Source organism: Somniosus microcephalus, chromosome 16 (assembly GCF_052327205.1).
Source record: "Somniosus microcephalus isolate GS21.2 chromosome 16, FLI_Smic_1.0, whole genome shotgun sequence".
In the NCBI taxonomy this organism is placed as follows: Eukaryota; Metazoa; Chordata; class Chondrichthyes; order Squaliformes; family Somniosidae; genus Somniosus; species Somniosus microcephalus.
The window spans coordinates 27,300,986-27,323,170 of record NC_141002.1 but is presented as its reverse complement, the minus strand read 5'-3'; the positions used below and the strand labels follow the sequence as shown (position 1 = coordinate 27,323,170).

At 42.9% G+C, this 22,185-nt stretch overlaps 1 protein-coding gene across 4 annotated transcripts in view; it reads right to left on the bottom strand.

Moving 5' to 3' along the window:
- Nucleotides 1-8,253: 8,253 nt before the first annotated feature.
- Nucleotides 8,254-22,185, bottom strand: part of LOC147106032 (pseudouridylate synthase PUS7L-like) — a 32,965-nt gene continuing 19,033 nt past the window's right edge. For 2 of the 4 annotated variants that reach the window (XM_086008717.1, XM_086008714.1), the window contains 4 exons: nt 19,466-19,547; nt 15,839-16,119; nt 11,916-11,972; nt 8,254-11,030 (listed from right to left, as the gene is read on the bottom strand). In XM_086008717.1, coding sequence (XP_085864843.1) covers nt 10,680-11,030; nt 11,916-11,972; nt 15,839-16,119; nt 19,466-19,547 — 771 coding nt within the window. In that variant the 3' untranslated portion in view covers nt 8,254-10,679. The remainder of the gene's footprint in view (nt 11,031-11,915; nt 11,973-15,838; nt 16,120-19,465; nt 19,548-22,185) is intronic. The other 2 variants (XM_086008715.1, XM_086008716.1) reach the window with 2 other exon arrangements.

Below are 22,185 nucleotides of genomic sequence, written 5' to 3'. Positions count from 1 at the left end.
TGTGATGACACAGCCTTGCTTGACCCCGGTTCGTATGTGAATTGGATCTGTGGTGCAACCGTTGGTCAGGATCACGGCTTGCACATCGTCGTGAAGCAGGCGGAGGATGGTGACAAACTTTTGAGGGCAGCCGAATTTGAGGACACTCCATAATCCCTCACTGTTGACAGTGTCGAAGGCCTTTGTGAGATCAAAGAAGGTTGGTGCTGTTCCCTGCATTTCTCTTGTAATTGACGTGCGGTGAAGATATCAGAGAGTCAGCTCGTGTTTCTGTGCATTGCCCATTCTGTTACTGCTTACTTTACAACTGCAGCCTTTTCTACCAGGTGCGGTCAACTGGCGGGCTAGAAATGTTTAGTGCATCTTTTCTAACCCCCAACCCACATTCGGTGAACAATGTTAGCCATAAATGTGATTCCTTAGTCATCCAGGATGCTGCTGAAACATACTGCATCCTCAAATATGTAACACTGCATAACCATACTATAGTACAGCCTACATACAGATCCACACCTATCGCTTCATCGCTCCTTTTCCTCCAACAGGCTAAAAACCTGCGCAGGAACAGATTTGGATGAAAGTGGTTTGCATTGAACCATTTCCACCTGCTCATTCTCCCTCCCCATGCTCCGACAGCAAGCCAACACCAGATAGCTGGTAGACTTTGCAACTTCATGAGCTGCAACTGAAGTCCTTATGCGCACTATCCTTGTAATTGTAAATTAGATTTTTTTTTAATTCACTTATGGGATCTGGGCGTCGCTGGCAATGCCAGCATTTATTGCCCATCCCTAGTTGCCCTCGAGAAGGTGGTGGTGAGCCGCCTTCTTGAACCGCTGCAGTCCATGTGGTGAAGGTACTCACACAGTGCTGTTAGGGAGGGAGTTCCAGGATTTTGACCCAGCGACGATGAAGGATCGGCGATATACTTCTAAGTCAGGATGGTGTGTGACTTGGAGGGGAACTTGGAGGTGGTGGTGTTCCCATGCGTCTGCTGCCCTTGTCCTTCTAGGTGGAAGAGGTTGCGGGTTTGGGAGATGCTGCCAAAGAAGCCTTGGCGAGTTGCTGCAGTGCATCTTGTAGATGGTACACACTGCAGCCACAGTGGAGGGAGCGAATGTTTAAGGTGGTGGATGGGGTGTCAATCAAGCGGGCTGCTTTGTCCTGGATTTTCCTGCGTGGAATGGTCAGATTATACTTGGATAAGACCAGCCTGCTCTGAAGCATGACTGACATGGCCAGCTCCTACCCGCTGACATTCCTAGTGACGGTGACCCTATTAATTGAAAGGCTATTTCCAGTGTAGCTCTTCAGGGCATGGAGGTGTACATGCCCCTTCACCATGCTTGCGCTATGTTGCAGTCAAGCAGGAACATAAGGAATAAACCGGACAGTGTAAGTGGATTGACCAAAGGGGGGACACTTCTAGAGATGGGATTAAGGCATGTGCTCAGAAGATGGGTTGGTATCCTCAAGCTGTAATAAAGAAAGGGTTTAATCATTTTCCATTCCCAAAAAGCTTTGTGTTAAGTGAAGAATGTATGGGGTAGCCCAATAAATGTGAATATGTAAAAAGTAAATTGTTACAAAAAACTAAGCACCAGAACACCTCTGAGGCTAAATATTTGTGACTCATATTGCTTACCCTGGCAATTACCTTCCACTTAAAAGGCAGTGATTCTATCTGTAGGTTTGGATGGGATTTACAAACTGACCTTGAGGCACTCTTGTGGTTGATGTCATCATCCAATAATCTCCACTCCCACTCTTTACTAGCTCATAACTCACTCTTAAATTTGTAAAGGTTGCACATTAAGTTTATTAAAAACAATCTCGTTGTTCATCTCAACCCAATTCAGACACTTCAAAAGAGAATTTTCTTCAATTTTCTCAAACAGTGAAGAAGCTTGTGCAATACTGTTCTTAAAAGATCCTGTGGCAATCACGGTAACTTTTTTATTAATAGTGTAATTCAGGTTTAAACTAGCCAAGTAGTGAACACTAACTATGCAGAAACATTCACCAGAATGTGAGCAGTAGGGCTGAAAGATTGTCACAAGTCAGTGCTGCCATCTAGCGTTCAGATTCCAAATGTACAGCTGAAAGAAAACACCTTTGTGGATTTGAGTTTGGAGCCAAAACTCTTAAAAGTAATCTGCTCAACAGTTCTGTGTCAATGAAAAATTTATGTTTGCAAGGGCAGAAATCTCTGTATAAAATTTCACAAGGTCACAACATTGAGTAACACAAAAGCTTTACATCATCATTATACCAGCACTGAACAAAACCTTTCAACTAATTGCACTCATGTTTGACAGAGGATATAAGGGGTGATTTTGTGATCCAGCACTCTCCACAGGATCACTCCTATATCTATACACTATAATGTATACGTAAAGGGAAAATTGCTGACTGTTCATCTAAGGAAAAAAAGCTCGAAAGGCTGGGGATGTCTGAAATAAAATGCTAGAAATACATAGCAGAACATCTATAAAGTGGATTAAGTCAAATTAATGTTTCAGCTGTTGCCCTTTATCAGAACTCCTCGATATGAACAAGGTGTGCTGTTTACTTTTTCCTTTAATTATTTTTGAAAGTTGGAAGCAATGCATTAAAAAAAGGTGCACAGCTCGGCTCATTCGATAGCAATGTGTATCTGCATCAGAAAGTCCCAGGTTTAAACCCTATAGCAGAGCTTGAACATATAATCTAGACTGACCACCCAGCACAGTACTGATAGTTGTTTACTAATTACATAAACGATTTGGACTCAGGAATCAGAAGTACAATTTCAAAATTTGCAGATGACACCAAATTGGGGGTACAGTTAATACAGAGGACTGCGACAAAATGCAGGAAAACATTAATCAACTTGCAGAATGGGCATGTAATTGGCAAATCAACTTCAATATTGGCAAGTGCAAGGCTATACATTTTGGTAGGAAGAATGAGGCCACATACTCCTTGGAAAATAAGTGCCTAAATGGGTAGAAGAGAAGGATCACTAAAAGTAGCGACGCAGGTTAATAAGGCCATAAAAAAAAACAAAGCACAGGGGTTCATTTCTAGAGGGATAGAATTGAAAGCAGAGAAGTTATGTTAAACTTGTACAGAACCTTGGTTAGACCACACTTCGAGTACTGTGAACAACTCTGGTCTCCATATTACCATATTACAAAAAGGATATAGAGGCACTGGAGAAGGTGCGAAATAGATTTACTAGAATGATACCAGAACTGAGAGGTTATACCTACCAGGAAAGATTGAACAGGCTGGGGCTCTTTTCACTGGAAAAGAGAAGACTGAGGGGTGAGGTGATAGAGGTCTTCAAGACTATGAAAGGGTTTGATAGGGTAGACGTAGAGAAAATGTTTTCACTTGTGGGCGAAACCAGAACTCGGGGCCATAAATATAAGATAGTCACTAATAAATCCAATAGGGAATTCAGGAGAAACTTCTACCCAGAGAGTGGATAGAATGTGAAACTCGCTATCACAGGGAGTAGTTGAGCCGAATAGCATAGATGCATTTAAGGGGAAGTTAGATAAGCATGAGGGGGAAAGGAATGGAAGGAGATGTTGATGGGCTTAGATGAAGAGAGATGGGAGGAGGTTTGTGTGCAGCATAAACACCGGCATGGACCTGTTGGGCTGAATGGCCTGTTTCTGTGCTGTAAATACTTATGCTTTGCAATCAGGAAGGACAGGCAGGAAGGAAGGGGAGGTGGGGTGGCTATGTTAATAAAGGAAGGAATCACTGTAATACAGAGAAATAATATTGGGTCAAAAGATCAGGATAATGAAAGTTTGGGTGGAGGTAAGGAATAATAAGGGGGAAAAAACACTAGTGGGCGTAGTCTATAGGCCTCCGAACAGTTGCAACTCTGTTGGACGGAGTATCAATCAGGAAATAGTTGAGGCTTATAATAAGGGAACATCTATAATTATGGGGGATTTTAACTATCATATTAATTGGACAAATCAAATTGGGCAGGGCTGCCTTGAGGATGAGTTCCTTGAGTGTATTAGGGATGGGTTTCTTGAGCAGTATGTAACTGAACCGACCAGGGGGCAAGCAACCTTAGATCTGGTCCTGTGTAACGAGACAGGATTAATTAAAAATGTCCTAGTAAAGGATCCCCTTGGAATGAGTGACCATAACATGGTTGAATTCCATATTCAATTAGAGGGTGAGAAGGTTGAATAAAGGAGTCTATGAAGGTATGAGAGTGGAATTGAGTAGAGTGGATTGGGAAAATAGATTAAAGGGTAAGACGATACATGATCAGTGGTGTACATTTAAGGAGTTATTTTACAACTTCCAAAAAAATATATTCCACTGAGAAGAAAAGGGTGTAAAAGAAAAGGCAGCCATCCGTGGCTAAGTAAAGAAATTAAGGATAGTATTCAACTAAAAACAAGGGCATATAAGGTAACCAAATCTAGTGGGAGGATAGAGGATTGGGAAAACTTTAAAAGACAGCAAAAAATAACAAAAAGATTAAGGGAAGATAGATTATGAAAGTAAATTAACAAAAAATATAAAAACAGATAGTAAGAGTTTTTATAGTTATATAAAAAGAAAAAGGGTGGCTAAAGTAAATGTTGGTCCCTTAGAGGATGAGACCGGGAAATTAATGGTGGGAAATATGGAGATGGCAAAAACACTGAATGAATATTTTGTATGAGTCTTTACAGTAGAGGACACTAAGAATATCCCAACACTGGACAAACAGGGGGCTATAGGGGGGGAGGAGCTAAACGTGATCAAAATCACTAAGGAAGTGGTACTCAGTAAAATAATGGGACTCAAGGCGGATAAATCACCTGGACCTGATGGCTTACATCCTAGGGTCTTGAGGGAAGTGGCGGTAGGGATTGTGGATGCATTGGTAATAATTTTCCAAAACTCCCTGGACTCAGCAAAGGTCCCGGCAGACTGGAAAACTGCTAATGTAACACCCTTATTTAAAAAGGGCAGTAGACAGAAGGCTGGAAACTATAGACCGGTTAGCCTAACATCTGTGGTAGGTAAAATTTTGGAGTCCATTATTAAGGAGACAGTAACAGGACATTTGGATAATCATAATTTAATAGGACAAAGTCAGCATGGTTTTATGAAGGGGAAGTCATGTTTGACAAATTTGCTGGAGTTCTTTGAGGAAGTAACATATAGGGTGGATAAAGGGGAACCAGTGGACGTAGTGTATTTAGACTTCCAAAAGGCATTTAACAAGGTGCCACACAAAAGATTATTGCTTAAGATAAAAAATCACGGGATTGGGGGTAATATTCTGGCATGGATAGAGGATTGGCTATCTAACAGAAGGCAGAGAGTTGGGATAAATGGTTCATTCTCAGAATGGCAATCAGTAACTAGTGGTGTTCCGCAGGGGTCAGTGCTGGGTCCCCAACTCTTTGCAATCTATATTAACGATTTGGAGGAGGGGACCGAGTGTAACATATCAAAGTTTGCAGATGATACTAAGATGGGAGGGCAAGTAGAGTGAGGAGGACATAAAAAACCTGCAAGGGGACATAGACAGGCTAAGTAAGTGGGCAGAGATTTGGCAGATGGAATACAATACTGGAAAGTGTGAGGTTATGCACTTTGGCAGGAAAAATCATAGAGCAAGTTATTATCTTAATGGCAAGAAACTGGAAAGTACTGAAGTACAAAGGGATCTGGGGGTCCTGGTGCACAAAACTCAAAAGGTTAGTATGCAGGTGCAGCAAGCGATTAAGAAGGCCAATGGAATGTTGGCTTTCATTGCTAGGGGGATAGAATATAAAAATAGGGAGGTATTGCTTCAGTTGTACAAGGTATTGGTGAGACCGCACCTGGAATACTGCATACAGTTTTGGTGTCCATACTTAAGAAAAGACATACTTGCTCTCGAGTCAGTACAAAGAAGGTTCACTCGGCTAATCCCGGGGATGAGGGGATGGACATATGAGGAGAGGTTGAGTAGATTGGGACTCTACTCATTGGAGTTCAGAAGAATGAGGCGATCTTATTGAAACATATAAGATTGTGAAGGGGTTGGATCGGGTGGATGCGGGGAGGATGTTCCCGATGATGGGTGAAACTAGAACTAGGGGGCATAGTCTTAGAATAAGGGGCTGCTCTTTCAAAACTGAGATGAGGAGGAACTACTTCACTCAGAGGGTGGTAGGTCCATGGAATATGCTGCCCCAAAAAGCTGTAGAAGCTACATCATTACATAAATTTAAAACAGAAATAGACAGTTTCCTAGAAGTAAAGGGAATTAAGGGTTACGGGGAGCAGGCAGGAATTTGGACATGAGTCTAGGTTCGGATCGGACATGGCCCTGTGGGTAGCGGAGCGGGCCCAGGGGCCGTATAGCCTGATCCTGCTCCTATTTCGTGTGTCTAATTCTGTTAGATTCAGGAGATGGTTCTGTGATAGTAGATTGGCGGTTAGGATCAGATCAGCCATGATCTTATTGAATGGCGGAGCAGGCTCGAGGGGCCGATTGGCCTACTCCTGCTCCTATTTCTTATGTTCTTATGTTCTTAAACCCTAGACATACAAAAGGGACATTTCCAAAATACAGTAATTGTGAGCATCTTAACACTGATATTTTCCAGTTAATCATTTCTACATTAATGGGCACTTGGATCTGACATTTGGATTTACAATCTTAATGGGGTCCTCGAGCATAAGGCACACATTAATCATATCCACAAGAGGGTAGCTGACCGAGTGCAGAGTGTTGAGAGTCTGCTGGATGACTATCCAAGCAACCTCTTGCCAGGAAACTTTCATGAGCTACTTGTCTAAATTTTGAAAATGTGCAAGCGCTGAAGCTTCAAAGATCTGCTGTGATCGGATCATGAGGACAACCACCTACCTGCAGACTTGGGGGAGGTGGGGTTTGGAAAAGTGAAGTCAATGTTGGGAAGATAGCATGGATCAAAAGACTGAAAAGGGCTTGCAACAATATTCCTGACCCTAGGCTGTATGCATCGCGCAAGTACCCCAATACAAAGCTCGAACACCTTAGTCTAAGATAAAAAATGGTTGCTGATCTTTGTCCGGCCTGTATGTTGGGCGGCCTGAATCTCAGAGGCTGTGTTGATACATTTGTAGCTTTACGCCTTGTGCTGCAGGTTAGTGGTAACCCAAGAGGCACAACCAAACCAAAACAGCAGAATCAGATTCCCCGGGGAATTGGCCCTGTTTCCACATCCAAAGCATCCACTACAACCAGTGGGGAGATGCGTTGAAAGTAATCCTCAATAGCAGAAGAGACTGCACCCTACATGAACCCTGGCAGGTTCCGGCCTTCAGCTGGATGCCAACTACAGGGAAGAATCTGGCCTGTGAATTTGAGGACAAGTAATTGAGATTTGAGCTGATACTTGTTTAAAGGACTCCTCCCTCCCCCACACAAATCTGACTAGCTGGATTTCTCACAACACATTTCACAGCCTTCCCATGCAGCACTGCCTACTTCAGAACAGCTGATGGTCATCATAAAGATGTGATGAAGATGACGACTCGGTGATCGATAAGGATTAGAAGACAGACATGGTATCAACAATCAAACTGAATGAGGTGCATTGACTGTCAAAAAAAAAGCAAAATACTGCGCAATGAAACTTGGGACCCTTTTTGCCAGTGGGGGAAAATGAACGAGAACTTTATAGTGGGCAAGAGTGGAAGGATCGCATGGGGATGTCTGCCAGTGCGATGACATCAGGATATCTTTAAGAGGTGACTGCCCCTATGTGACTGGCAACAATGCCAGGCCTGTCAGACAGAGAAGAATATGGCACATTTTCAATATTTCTGCAGGCTTTAGACAGAACCGAATTTGCTTCAGTGTGATTATGGGACAGGCTGCCAATAAATACTGATCTGTGGCTCGCCCTCGGGGTACTATTAAGAAAGTTCTGCCATATGCTTTGGAGTTTTTCCAAGATTTTGACGGGTCAGCTGGTTTATAAACCAGCCACTCCTGTTTTATCTTGTGTTCCAATACATTTTACAATGGAAAAATTACATTTCCTAAAAACTTTCCCTCTTCCCCCCCCTCCCCTGCAGTGACATTATACATTATAGACACTTATTGTCGGGGGCTGGTTTCAGGAGCGCAGTGTTACACCAGCCACCTGGTGCTGCTCTCCCCTATTTACACTTAAAGCTTGTAAGATGCAAGAAAACTTGGGCAGTCCATATTTCTAACCTCGGCTGACAGTGAAAGAACCGCACGTTTGACATCGACTGAAGTGTTTAAATATAAAAGTTCTTTTACTGTCACATTCCATCGAGCTCATAAATCCAGTGTTAATTCCACCTAAAAGTATTAAAAAAACCTTTTAAAGTGTTTATAGAGCTTCACCGCATACCTTCCGTTTATAGCCTATAACGTATCTTTATTATTTTACAAAGATAAAATGGATCTAATTTAAAAGCCAATATTTAATAAGTTCAGATAAAGCAACTGCACACTTTTAACTTCAGAAACGGTTAACCCTTGATTAAGACTGGGTGACCCTGCTCTTCAAACACTTTTATTAAATAAATAAAAGGGAAATAAAACTTACTTTAGAATAAGAACACATGACCTCCTCTTTTTAAATCTCAGTTAATTTTGTGTCAATAAAGACAAGCCATTGCAGTTTCTATCCACCCCTCTTAAGCTCTTGAGCCTGTGCAGTTCCCAGATGCAACTTTGCTGTTTGGTTTATAGATTTTTTATGGACTAAACATTTTAATAATTCAAAAGGAGGAGGAAAAGAACTCGACCCATTGAGGCAGACTCGCAGACCATTTATCTGTACCCTGGAAACAATTTTGTGATTCCAAAAATGAATAAAGTTTCATGGAAAAGAAAATCTGCACAACACGTTTCAACTTCAAAAAGAACTTTAAAAATAGACCCCTGTAATTTAAAAAAAACAACTCCTCCTCCAAGCACCTTCTGGTTTTAGAGACTCACCAGGAGACTGAGATGAGGTAATTATGGCTGCATTCAGCAGAGTCTCAATCCAGGCCCTGACTCCGGGTTCAGGCTGCATGTGCACCATGACTGCTGCACTGGTGCTAAAAACCCCTTTGCATTGACGCTATGGTTGTAGTGTAAATGCTCAAGGTTCTTGTGCCACGCTCTCCACGTTCTCAAGTAAGTCGTTCGGCATGCGTTAATTTATTTGCTTATTAATTACGTCAGTCTTCCCTGCCCTGATATAGAATTAAAATGTCTGCTTTGTTGACATCCATTATCTTCGAAGTCTTCCAGTAAAAAGCTAGTTCTTTTTTTTAAACTATGTGTAATTTTTGTCTCAGTTCAAACTATATGTTAAGAACATAGATCAGGAGAGGCCATTCAGCCCCTCGAGCCTGTTCCGCCAATCAATTAGAACATGGCTGATCTGTATCATAACTCCATCCACCTGCCTTGGTTCCAGAACCCTTACCTAACAAAAATCTATCAATCTCACTTTTGAAATTTTCAGTTGATCCAGCTTCAACAGCTTTTTTGGGGAGAGAGTTCCAGGTTTCCACTACGGCCTAGCTCTAATTTTAAGGTTATGCTCCCTTATTCTGGACTCCCCCACCACAGAAATAGTTTCTCTCTCTCTACCCTGTCAAATCCTTTAATCATCTTAAGCACCTCAATTAGATCAGCCCTTAATCTTCTAAACTCAAGATGTTGAACATTTGTTTGAACTAAACAAAATTTGAGGTGAAAAGAACAGATATAACGTACAGAAGTTGTTTAATAGTTCTGACGAAAGGTCATCGACCTGAAACGTTAACTCTGTTTCTCTCTTCACAGATGCTGCCTGACCTGCTGAGTATCTCCAGCATTTTCTGGTTTTGTTTAATAATACTGTTGTATGGGTCCTGAATTCCAAACCTTGTTTTTAAGGCGTGCACATCTCTAACACAAAATTACTCTTACATGTCACTAAGTTGGCAATATCAGCCATTCCTAGTTTATTATTCCAAAAAACTGTCAAGAATCATGTTAACTTTGTTTAATCTGAACCACCTGCTGGATTGGCCATGGCCCATAACAGGCTTTAGTATGAGACTTGAAATAAACTCAGAGTCAAGTGTTCACTGGACAATTAAAGGGCACACACTACATGCCTAAAAATGTATATTTAATCACCTCCCTCAGCTTGACTTGCATCCTCTGTGACGTTTCTCCAATTCAGTTTGGCCATTGCTTAGCGGTCTTTTTTTATTTTCTGCCTTTTCTTGCTCTCTGGTTTCCCTCAGATTGCACCATTTCTGGGTGAGAGGGCAGACCTGCTTCAGGCCCTGTGTGAATGCTGCAAGGCAGTGTGAGAGAGCAGATATCCCTCCGTTTGAGTTTCCCTGCCTTTCTGGAGGGAGGTTTGTAGCCTCCACCTCGTGCCTCCTGAACGCTGGGAGTGTCCTTAGCCACAATTCCACCCTGAGCTTTGCAACTTTCCTCTTTTTGAACAAAATCAATTTGTAACAGCTTAAACTCTTTGAAGAGTAGGACACACAAATACTGTGTCGTTTTTTTTCCCAAAATGACTTTCATAGATAAACACTTGGGCCCTGTCCCCAAAAGTGACCACTCAAGATCCCAAAAGCAACAACTCATCTTCTGCTCCGCTGTGATAGACCGAGGCTAAAACTGACAGTTGGCAAAAACTATAATGTGAAGAAAATTAGACATTGCATTTCATTATTTCCCTTAGACACACTGTTGCATAGCATGATGAATTCAGGGTGAAGGACAAAGAAAGAGAGTCTCCCGTTTCCTGAGGCTGCTTGAATTCACCAGTAGCAAGGCCGCGGTCTTCCTTTGTGAAAGGCACGTCCTTGCCTTTGAACCACTGACACATTAGTTGCTGAGGTTGTGCTAGGAGCCGCCGGTAGCATCCGGGAACGTTCAGCTGTAATGCAGGGATTCTAAACTTGCACGCCTTCAGTCCATCCCTAGCCAAAGCTTCCTGGTACCATAAAGTTAGCTTGTTGCATGGATACTGGATGTTGTTACCAGGCATCGGAAGAACAACCTTTAATTAAAAAGAAACAATGATTGCAGTACAATCTAACCAACTGGCATTAAAGGATGACATACTTATTACATTGGCAGAAACAGGAACCAGATTAGTTTCTGTTTAAAAAAAAACATAATTTAAAAAAACATTAAAAAGCAATATTTTAATTTATAATCTAACAAAAAAAGAGTGCTATTGTATTTCTCCTGGTTTTTAATTCTAAGAGTATTTCTATATTAGTCATAAAGACCCAGTGTTTCACAGCCAATTCATTATTTTTGAAGTCTAGTCACTATTTCACAGGCAAACTCAGCAGCCAATTGGTGCACAATAAGGTCCCCACAAACAGCACCGAGATTAATGACCAGTTAATCAGTTTTACTGGTGTTGGTTGAAGGATAAATGTTGGCCAGGACACCTGGAGAATTCCCTTACTCTTCTTTGAATAGTGCTGTGGAATCTTTTATGTCCTCCTGAGAGAGCAGATGTTGTTTGAATCTCAGAATTGAACTGAAGGGTCAGCCTAGATTGTGTGTTCAAGTCCTAAAATGTGGCTTGAACCCACGACCTTCTGACTCAAAGAGATGAGAGCGCCATCAATGAGTCAAGGCTCATACCAAAAAGGTTTTAGAATTTAGGAAGAGGAGTAGCAAAAAGGCAGCCTTGACTACAAGTGTTATATTTATGAAAATCCTAAATAATGTGTTTCATATACTTTTCAAGTTTACAGTTGTTAATAACACACCACCTTCTATTCCAATAGTGACCAAAGCTGTGCATCATTTTTTTCTATATAAAACAATGAGGACCTTCAAGAACACTTGTGCGTCATGTTCTCCAGAAAGCCCTTCAATGACAAAGGGATGAGTTTATGATGAAGGACTGAGGAAGAATCCTTACTTGGTTAATGGAGTAAATGTTTGACTCCAGATCTTCAGCTGTCACAATGTGCACCTGCTGGGCGGAAATAATTAAAATGCTGATCATCTTAACAGGCAGATCTCAAGAAAAATGAATCAGTAAAAATGGACACTTTTTTTTAAATACAGTTCAACGAAGCGAAGTCTCATTTGCCACTCTACTGTAGCAGGCGCCTACTGATTGAACGTTACTTGGGAAGAGTTTGGGGGGAAAAAAGGTACAAAATTGAAATCAAGTTACAATTAACTGAAGTCAACTCCACTGTAAACTGTTACATTCTTGAACTTAATTCAGAGTGCTTTATGTAATTTGTTTCCAATGGTTCTGCATCTTGTGGGCCTAGACTCAAAACTAACGGCAAACTTCACCAAAAAGAATCGTGATCCTGAGATTGATAGTCCCTCCCCGCAGCTAAACTGAAGCAAATGCTTTCCAAAGTGTAAATACATTTTGCAGCGTGGCCGCCACTCACGAGATCCTGAGGCTTAGTTACTGGGTCGTGCAATGGAAGGCTGCTGCTCAGATATTTAGATGGTAGTTTTACTGTAAAAGGGTTAGCCTTCTATTCAGCTGTCAGTGAACTTGCTCACAGTAGTTTTTCACGAGTCAAATTCGAAAAGTATGCCAGGATCACTATCAACAGGTTCACAAACTGAACACAAGAACTCAAATCTACAGACATGTGAGGCATGTTTTTCACCTTTCAAAACAACTGTATAGAATAAAATCATAAAGACTTGACACAAGGATTAATTAAAAAAAACACTTACATTTATACATCGCCTTTCACTATCTCAGGACATCCCAAAGCGCTTTACAGCCATTGGCGTGTTCTGAAGTGCAGTCACTGTGTAATGTAGAAAACGCGGCAGCTAATTTGCGCACAGCGGGGACATAAGATACAGGAGCAGGAGTAGGCCATGCAGCCCTTCGAGCCGGTTCCGTCATTCAATAAGATCATGGCTGATCTTCTACCTCAACTCCACTTTCCTGCCCGAGCCCATATCCCTTGATTCCCAAGGTCCCACAAACAGCAATGTGCTAATGCCCAGATAATCTGCTTGCTTGGTGGTGTTGGTTGAGGGATAAATATTGGCCTGGACACTGGGGAGAACTCGCCTGCTCTTTGAATAGTGCCATGGAATCTTTTACTTTCACCTGATAGGGCAGACGGTGCTTCGAATAAGTTATGAACAATTCAACAAAAATGTACATCATTTTCCCATCAAATTCACACAAAAGCACGTTAGATTGTCGTCACTGCCACATGCTAGAATGAAATCATTTCCTGGCAGCACTTGGTTCACAACTGAAAACTGATGGTTTTTGAGTTCTTTAATTGTGATCTAGTCCCAGCTAGCGTTCGCCACTTGCAGTACTTACCTCACGAGCTCCAGTGCCTTGAAAGAAACAGCGGAACTGCCACTCAATAGTATGCACAGTCCACTCGGTACACCTGCTACGAGTGCAAGTTTGCACCATTCTCACCTTGCTGCTTCAGAGCGGAGACATACATGGGGAGACTTTCTGCTTAAGCACTGGCAGCAGAAGTCGTGAATGCACGTTGGGGAATTGCACACCCGCAGTGCACAATCCTCCGTCTATTAAAATTACGGGCTGGATGTGATTAATTTCCCCAATACGCATTGCTTGTGTGTGCTGGCAGCGTCCAAGCAGAAACTCTCTCCTGCAGGGCAATGGGTTACCGTAGGATTGTACCTGAATCTGTATTAGAGATTCTGAAGATGTTTCCAACAGAGCCACTTGAACTGGTCCAATTATTAAACCCGTGGCTGGCTCAACAACAACTTGCATTTATATAGCGCCTTTAATGTAGTAAAACGTCCCAAGGTGCATCACAGGAGCATAAGATAAAAATTGACACTGAGCCAAAGGAGATATTAGGATAGGTGACTAAAAGCTTGGTTAAAGAGGTAAGATTTGAGGGTCTTAAAGGAGGCGAAAGAGGTGGAGATGGAGAGATTTAGGGAGGGAATTCCAGAGTTTAGCATCTAGACGGCTAAAGGTACAGCTGTCAATGGTCAATGAAAATCGGGGACACACACAAGGCCAGAATTGGAGGAACGCAGAGTTCTTGGATGGTTGTAGGGCTGAAGGAGGTTACACAGATGGGGCGGGGCAAGGTCATGGAGGGGTTTGAACACGAGGATGAGAATTGTAAAACAGGCACTGGTGGACCGGGATTCAAGATAGGTCAGCGAGCACAGGCGTCGTGCGTGAGCGGGACATGGTGTGGGTTAGAATACGAGCAGCAGAGTTTGGATGAGCTCAAGTTTATGGAAGGTGGCAGACTGGCCAGGAGAGCATTGGCATAGTCAAGTCTGGGGGTAACAACCGCATGGATGAGGGTTTCAGCAGCAGATAAATGGAGATGAGAGATGTTACGGAGGTGAAAGTAGGCGGTCTTCGCGAGGAAGAGGATATGGATATCTAACTACAGTCATACTTGTCCTTGATCAATGAGACACAGGGAGCAATGGAAAACCTAAAGTTGGCCATCACAGGAGACAACATATTGGCAACCGCAGGGGCAAATTCACTTCCACATTTAGCCCGTCAAAAGAAATTTGACTTGCATCAGAAATAACTGATATCACCCACCTTCCATCACATCCACATCTCCTCAGGAAATATCAGTGATGTTGGCTCTCCAACCATGTCTCAGAGCCAGTGTATAGTTTCTTCTGTATTTGTAGTGAAGTCGCTGTGATTATTTTGATCTGGATGCAGTGGCATTGATCAAGGACAAGTACGGTTAAATACTAAGGGCTACATGATTTGACCACAAGGGTTCAATTTAACATGACAATGTCATAACTCACCCCCTCAGGGACAACTGGAATCAACTATGTTGCCTAGCTTTTCTGCTCTTGTGCAACACACTGCAGATGAACATAGATATGAAATCAAGGCATCAGCGACCAATTGCGTATCCTGTTCTAAGCTCATCTACATCTAGCTAGACATAGATGTTAGAACTCAGAATGAGCCAAGTGTTGCAGTAAGAAGCAACACAGAATCACAGAAACCCCACAGTGCAGATAGAGGCCATTTTGGCCCATCGAGCCTGCACCGACACATATCCCACCCGATCCCCGTAACCCCTACACCAACACATATCCCACCCTATCCCCGTAACCCCACGTATTTAATCCCCCTAACACTAAGGGTCAATTTATCATAGCCAATCAACCTAACCCGCACATCTTTGGACTGTGGGAGGAAACCGGAACACCCGGAGGAAACCCACGCAAACACGGGGAGAATGTGCAAACTCCACACAGACAGTCACCCGAGGCCGGATTCGAACCCGGGTCCCTGGCGCTGTGAGGCAACAGTGCTAACCACTATGCCACCGTGCAACCTGATCTAGTATGACGTTTTCCTCACATCACTACATTCAATACAGTAGCGTAGAGTCGGGGCGGTCAAATTCTAACTACTTTATTGTCTGGTTTGTCTAAAGTGCCAAAGAAATTTGAAAAAGGCAAAAATAAATGTTTCTGCAACATAGACCTGCTTGTTTTTGCTGCTAGAAACATGGAGAACCTGCCTTCTGCCATAATGAAGATCACAGTGTTTCCTGGATTTATGCGAGGGGACAAACTTGTGATGAGAGGAATTGCGCTGCAGACAATGGAGAAGGGTTCTCTGTAGCTGGTGCGACCAGCAAGAACATTGGGAGAAAATCAACTGTTGATTCTCATTGAGCATCATTTTTCTATCATGCAGGAAGGGAAAGATTAGATGTTAGCAATCTCTTAAAGGGTTGGGTGTTCTTGTGATTTCTCCTGCAATGTACCCAGTGCAGCAAACAACGGGAACATTTTTGAAATGAAAGCACGGCACTAATTTTAAATAAAATGAATTTTAAAACTCACCTGATTATTCTGAGAGGACAGATCCCGCTCAAGATTATCACAGGCAACCAAGTCTCCCTCTACAACCTTCAAGTTGTAAGTCTTCAGGCGAAAAGATACAGCTTCATTCCAGACCTTACTGCAATATGAGTGGATGTAAAGGATACGCATGGAGTGTGGTAAACTAAGCCAAGCCCGGGTACAACCCTCCTGATTGTTGCCATAGCGATTTAATGCACGTAGTATCAGTCGCTCTCTTGTTTTGTACTCTGGCATCAAGGCAAGTGTCCCCTTGGCATCCTCTGAAGGGAAGAAGACACTATTGATATGATGTCAAAGACCTTACGTTGGCACAATGACAGTGGTCCAGTGGTGTTCAAACATTTGTGTAGGAAATCCCTACAAATATTGACACATCCCTGGGGATGTCCCCACCCCCGTGCTAACTTCCGAGACCGTGTCAGCTGACTGAAGGTAAACAATGCTGTCATCGTAGAAAACATGTTTTTCAATTTGTACATAGCAACAAAAATAACATGCTAAAAGAAAGACTTGCATTTTTCTTGATCTCCCTATGCCATGCGCCACCTTCAGTAGAACGAATAGAAAGAGAACCCGCTTCCTGGCCTCAGACAAGCTCCACTCTACTACCAGCCACTAAGACAAGCAATGAGAGCAGCCTGGGCTGAGTGAACGAGTGAGTGAGAGACTGATTGACTCTCTTGCTGTACAGAAGAACCTTGCCCTCGTCGGGACCGCGCCACAATGGGACAACCCCCACACAGTCAACCTACATCCTACCACTCTGCGGCACAGGCTCAATACAAATCTGTGCGTACAATTAGTCGCCCACATATTTAAAGGGGCACTGTTTTCACTGGTGGGGGGGGGGGGGGGGGGGGGGGAGTTTGGCAAAATTTATTTTTGTTTCGAAGGGGTGAGTTCTGCAGCATTTTAGGCACAATGGCATCATCTGCAAGAAACACAATGGCACTTTCAGATGTGATTTACGTCACTGCATTTACAAACGGGAGGATACCCATGGATGGTGCCCCTTAGAATGAATTGACCAATCATTAAATGAAAATAAACAGCAAAATAAAACTCATTCTGCAAATCTTGAACAAATGTAGAAAAAGAAACCTGGAAAGGCACAGCATCACAGTCAGCATTTGTGGAGAACACATGCAGTCAATGTTTTGGGCTTTTACCCATACATCCAAAACATTGACTGTCCTCTTCATTTAAAGAGAGGCTGGAGTTAATCATCAGAAATTTGAGAGACAGCACACATACATGAGCTACTGACAAAGGAGGAGTAAAATTTTCTGAAAAGATGCAAAACCATTTTTCCTCTCCATTGCCTTGACGCAGACCCAACAAGGAAGCCAAGATTGTTTGCTAATTAGGAAGACTAAGGCCGGAATTTTGCCGACATCGGCGGGTCCAGTGCGGGCGGTGGCCATGGCGGGTCGTGACCCCTCTGCTGGCTCCATCCCACTGTTGAAAATTAACTTATCTTAATGCGGCCTATTAAGCCCGCCCAGCGCGTTACCCGGCCCAATTAAATGGAGCGGATCTGGTGATGTCATTCATGACGCGTTTTCAGCTTATACTTAGGGAGGGAGTCAGAGCACGCAGGGAGGTCCTCTTCCCTTCCAATGGGCGAAAGAGACCTCCCTAGGAGACCAAAACAGCCTGGTTGCAGATTGCAGAGGAGGTCACTAGCAGGGATGTGGTCAGGTGCAGTGCCACAAACGTTTCAATTATCTCATTAGATCAGGAAACGTTAGTACAAAGCCACACTCAACTTCATCCTGCTGTGCCTCTCATCACATCCCCATCAGTCTGCCTTCCCTACCCGACTCCTGCACATCCTTACTCACACCAACTTACCTTGCACCTCCACCCATCCCTCTCTATCTATATTATCACATCCCTATCTCACTAGCCACCCCTCACACTCACCCTCACCCTAGTGCAATCATACCAACTAACAACACACAAGGGCAGCCACTTGGGTGTTTTATCCAATGTTTATGTAAAGTTTCTGTTAATGTGGTGTCAAACATAAAAATCTTTAATTTAAACACTTTCGACCTTGGACAGATTTGTGTGCACCTTTGGAAGTGGCTTAATGAGTTGCAGTGAATGGTGAGACGTAACGGTACCCCCCGCAATGGTGATGAGTGTGAAAGGAATGGCTTGGTCATTGTAGGGCTGATTTATGGTGTTGGTGTGAGGCGGTGCCAGCCTGGTGCATCATGTGGCAGCCAGGGTGTACAGCATCAAGTTAACTAAATCTGGCCTCCCAGGCAGCAGTGTGCTCGGATGTTGATGCCCTCTGTCCTGTGCAGCATCAGGTGATTGCGGAGAAGGTTGGTGTTGCTGGTGTGCCTGGTGCTGCTGGTGTTGGGGCTCATTGTGGTCTGATTCTGAGGACCAAGGTGAGACAGTATAAAGGGCACCCATGTTGATGGAATAGATGGCAGGTGAAGTAGAGATGACAGACGTATTCTGTCAATGGTGAGAGAGTTCTTCCAATGAGGTGACACTGGATGGAGACTTTGCTGGAAAGACTTGCAGCCTACAGAACCTGTGCTGGAAATGGACTGAGCAACAGCTTCTGCCTGAGGAAAGTGATCATCTGTCAGGTGAGAGCTTTTACTGTACATTTGATACTGTCAAGTAATCAGCTGGAGCAATGGCCACGGAACTCCCGCCGCAAGTTGACAGACGTGGTTCCCAAGCAGCATGGTTGCCGTGGCCATGCACTTAAATTTAAAGAGTTAAAAAAGCCTGTTAAGGGTCTGACAACTAACTGTTAATCATCTCAATTGGGTCGCCCGTCACTGCTGGTCGGGTCGGCTCCGCGATGACAGACGTTCCTGGGGGAAAAGGCGTGTGAGGGCGAGATCACAGCGGGTTCCCGACCCGCTGTCAAAACTAACAACTTTCCCACCCGACCCGCCACCAATCGCGCCTGCTACCAACCCAGAAAATTCCGGCCAAAGACTTTGTTGTGTATTCTTAATAGATCAAGCTAATGGACAATGAAAAAAATGTAAACAGTTATAAGTAATCCATTGGTTGTTGAGTGCTTTGGGACATCCTGAAGATCTGATGAGGTGCTGTATAATCGTAAGTTCTTTCTTTCCAATAGTAATCCACTATATCTGGGTCGATAACAGGTCTGACATAGATTGAAGGTAATTAGCAAAAAAGAACCAGACGGGAGCTGGGGAGGATTTTTTTTTTTTTTTTTTAAACGCAGCGAGTTGTTATGATCTGAATTGCACTCCTTGAAAGGGCGGTGGAAGCAGATTCAACAGTAAATTTAAAAAAAGGGAATTGGATAAATACTTGAAAAGGAAAATTTGAAGAGCAATGGGGAAAGAGCGGGGGAGTGGGACTAATTGGAGAGCTCTTTCAAAGAGCCGGCACAGACACAAAGGGCCGAATGGCTGCCTTCCCTGCTGCAAGATTCTATACAGAATACAATTAGTATCAAAAAGAAAATACTGCAGATGCTGGAAATCTGAACTAAAAACAATAGTATAGATACAATTAGTATCAAGTTGTTTGCTTAACAAGAGTAGGCTATATTTAAAATAATAAATATTTTTGATCATGGCTACTGACACCTACCAGTATGAATAAAATGTCTCTTGGCTTTATTAACAGGGTCATGTCCTTCTTCTGGTGTAAAGAATAAATGCACAGCCTTCACCTAAATAAAATACAAATATAAAAGATCTGACAGGAAATCCATAAGCCACCACTCTCACAACAACGACAATAGCATTTATATAGCACCTTTAATGCAGTAAAACTTCCCAAGGCACTTCACAGGAGCGTAATATGAAACGAGCCAAAGAAGAAGACATAAAGACAGGTGACCAAACGCTTGGTCAAAGAGGTAGGTTTAAAGGAGCATTTTACTAGAGAGAGAGGTAGAGGCGAAGAGGTTCAGGGAGGGAATTCCAGAGCTTAGGGCCTGGGCAGCTGGAGGCTCGGCTGCCAATGGTGGAGCGATGAAAATCGGAGATGTGCAAGAGGCCAGAATTGGAGGAGCACAGAGATATCGGAGGGTTATAGAGCTCGAGGCGATTAAAGAGGCCATGGAGGGGTTTGAAAACAAGGATAAGAATTTTAATATTGAGTCATTGTTGGACCGGGAGCCAATATAGGTCAGTGAGGTGTGATAGATGAAGGGGAATTGGTGAAAGAAAGAAATACTTGAATTTATATAGTGCCTTTCACGACCTTAGGTCGTCCCAAAGCACTTTACAGCCAATTAAGTACTTTTGAAGTGTAGTCTCTGTTGTAATGTAGGAAACACAGCAGCCAATTTGCACACAGCAGCAATGTGATAATAACCAGATAATCTGATTTTAGATATTGGTTGAGGGATAAATATTGGCCAGGACACCGGGGATAACTCCCACTGCTCTTCTTCAAAATAGTGCCATGGGATCTTTTACGTTCACCCGAGAGTAGGTGGGGCCTCAGATTAACATCTCACCCGAAAGACAGCACCTCTGACAGTGCAGCACTCCCTCAGCACTGCACTGGAGTGTCAGCCTAGATTTTTGTGCACAAGTCTCTGGAGTGGGACTTAACCCACAACCTTCTGACTCAGAGGCAAGAGTGCTGCCACTGAGCCATGGCTAGTATGAGTTAGGGTATGGGCAGCAGAGTTTAGGCAAATAATGATTTGAACCTTTTGGTATTTAAGCTTCAAAAGGATGATGACTATCATGGCCGAACAGCCTCAAAGTCTCACTTAGCCCTTAGTGTCTGCCTTGTTATGGTAGCCAGGTAATGCTCAGCGTTGTCTTGGCAGTCGCTAATAATGTGATATAATTTTACAGTGATCCAATTACTAGCAGCTTTTTCCTAAATTGATTTTATTACCATTTAATTAGCAACACATGTGCACAGAAACTTTATAGTTCATTAAAGCAGCTGGTAATTCTGCAACTGACTTGTCATTTCCCTGAGTTCCTTACTAAACCACAAGAGGTCACTGACAAAACAAAGACGGAATCTAAACCCTGCACTGTAAATTGAGACAGAAGGGACAGGCAGCTAAGCTGGAAAAACAAGGACTGCTGTTACTTTTAAAAATCGACAAAAGAAATACATTTGTCAACATTGTAAACCTTAAACCATCTGCCCTCTCGGGTGGATGTAAAAGATCCCACGGTACTATTCGAAGAAGAGCAGGGCAGTTCTCCCCATTGTCCTGGCGGAAAATTTATACCTCAACCAACACCACGAAAAAAAAAAATTTTGTTAATGATCTCATTCCCTTCTGTGGGACCTGTTGTGCATATTGGCTGCCGTATTTGTCTACATTACCACAGTGAATAAAGTACCTCGTTGATTGTGAAGTGCTGTGGGTTGTCCTTAGCTCACAAAAGACGCTGTATAAATGCAACTTATTTCCTTCTTTAACATCCATGCCAACCAACAACTTTTCAACCCAACTGTCAGTGTGTTGCAAGAAAAAGCAGCATTTTCACTGGCACTGGAAGTTGTCAGCATTAACCAATCGTTGCCTAGCCTAAAGTGACACTGGTATTTATTCTACTGGCCCATGAAGGAAGTATCTTCGAAATAACACTAGCCAGCCATTTTGAGTGGTGGAACAAACATTTTAAATTAAATGAATTCTGAGAAATGGTTGCATCTCAACTAAAGGGATTCTAGATTTGGAAATTATCAATATGCTATTCTTGCCAAAGCTACTTCATCAGGTTTCAAGCTCTACATAAACCACATGAGTGTCCGAGACTAAGATGTACTGGCAGGATCCACTACCCACGCAGATATTGCACTGATTTTTTTTAACACAGTATTTACAGCACAGAAACGGGCCATTCGGTCCAACTGATCCATACCAGTGTTTGTGCTCCCACCCCTCTTTATCTAATCCTAGCAGCATAATCCCATATTCCTTTCTCCCTCATCTGTTTATCTAGCTTCCCCTTAAATGCATCATTTAAGTTACATTTTACCCTATACATTCTTGGCAATAAAATATTTATGTTGTGAACGTTCCCTACTCAATTCTGCACCGTCTACGATAAGATACAGATTGGTTGCAACAGTAAAGTTTCAAGAGTATTTACAGGAAACCTGAGCAAGGTGACCTCCAGTTATATATGGCCACCAATCACCACCCAGAGAGATTAAGAGTTAACTCCAGTTTCAGGCCAGCTACACATTTATGTTGCCATGATAAGGAGTTGTAACAGCATGAAAATCTCAAGTTTACAGCCCTTATGAGAATCACTTCAGTATGTGGCTGGCAATATAAGCAGGATCTAAGTCCCACGAAATGCACACACCGTTGTTGGCTC